Source organism: Bison bison, unplaced genomic scaffold (assembly GCF_000754665.1).
Source record: "Bison bison bison isolate TAMUID 2011002044 unplaced genomic scaffold, Bison_UMD1.0 scf7180017851775, whole genome shotgun sequence".
NCBI lineage: Eukaryota > Metazoa > Chordata > Mammalia > Artiodactyla > Bovidae > Bison > Bison bison.
Window position 1 is genome coordinate 1 of NW_011482348.1, and position 1,059 is coordinate 1,059.

The 1,059-nt window shown below is 42.8% G+C and overlaps 1 protein-coding gene across 1 annotated transcript in view; it reads right to left on the bottom strand.

Annotated features, from left to right (window-relative positions):
* Positions 1–442: 442 nt before the first annotated feature.
* The window catches only part of LOC104997041 (protein-cysteine N-palmitoyltransferase porcupine-like), a gene marked incomplete at both ends in the record, with an annotated part of 18,463 nt that continues 17,846 nt past the window's right edge, over positions 443–1,059 (bottom strand). Inside the window, one exon of the mRNA XM_010851500.1 lies at positions 443–597. Coding sequence (XP_010849802.1) covers positions 443–597 — 155 coding nt within the window. The remainder of the gene's footprint in view (positions 598–1,059) is intronic.

Sequence of the window (1,059 nt, forward strand, 5' to 3'; positions counted from 1 at the left end):
AGGATGAATGAATGAATAAATACAATTACCATGACTATAATCAGCATTATTATATTTACAATATTATTATAACTGAAACATATAATACTATAGCTCTATTATTATACTGCATTCTGTAATTATCACTAGATTATATGCTATAATAAATATGACAATTATTGTCATTAGAGCTAATGCTTTTTGAGCATTCACAATGCAGCCATGCACCTTTTCAGGCACTTTTACATGAATTTCCCTGTTTAATCCTCATGATGGCCCTAAGATACCATTATCTCTACTTTATAGGTAAAGAAATGGAGGGCCAGTGGCCAAGCCAGGATTTGGACCTAGGATTCCTTGCTCCTTAGCCCACTGTGAAGGAGTGTGTTGTGAGGAGTAGAGTCATCCTATGGGGAAAAGGGGGTATCACAGGGCAGTGCCCCCAGAGCACCGGGGTACTCACTGTCCTCAGTGGGCCGGATATCTACACGCAGGTGCAGGTAAGGTTTGGAGGCAGTGGCAAAGGCTGTGCTGAGGTCCCAGTCAGACAAGAGTGAGAGGTAAGCTTCCTGCCCCATCCGATCTCGGCCCAGGTAGCTGATACCAAAGTTCTTCTTCCTGGACAGAGGAAACACCGCAGCTTTCAGGGCCCCTGTGCCTGGGAAGCCTCAGGGACCATTTCCAAAAGAAGCCTGGGAAGTTTGTTTCACAAACACAGAAACAGATGCACATCTGCTTGTATCTGGAGAACACACTGAAAACTGGTACTGGGGTCTCCTCTAGGGAGGGTAACTGAGTAGTTGAGGGATTGAAGTGGGAAGAAGCAGCCTTGTGCATAAAAAATAAAGCAAGCTGTATGGTTGTTATTTTTCACAACAGAAAATGTTTATGTAAAAAAGTCAAATTACAATTAAGAACTTGTTCTTTAGATATACCAGTGCAACTCTATGCAAAGCATATTGTGTGATAACTACTGTCACCATGAACGTGTTTAGTCACTCAGTTGTGTTCAGCTCTTTGTGACTCCATGGACTGTAGCCTGCCAGGCTCCTCTGTCCATAGAATTTTCCAGGCAAGAAT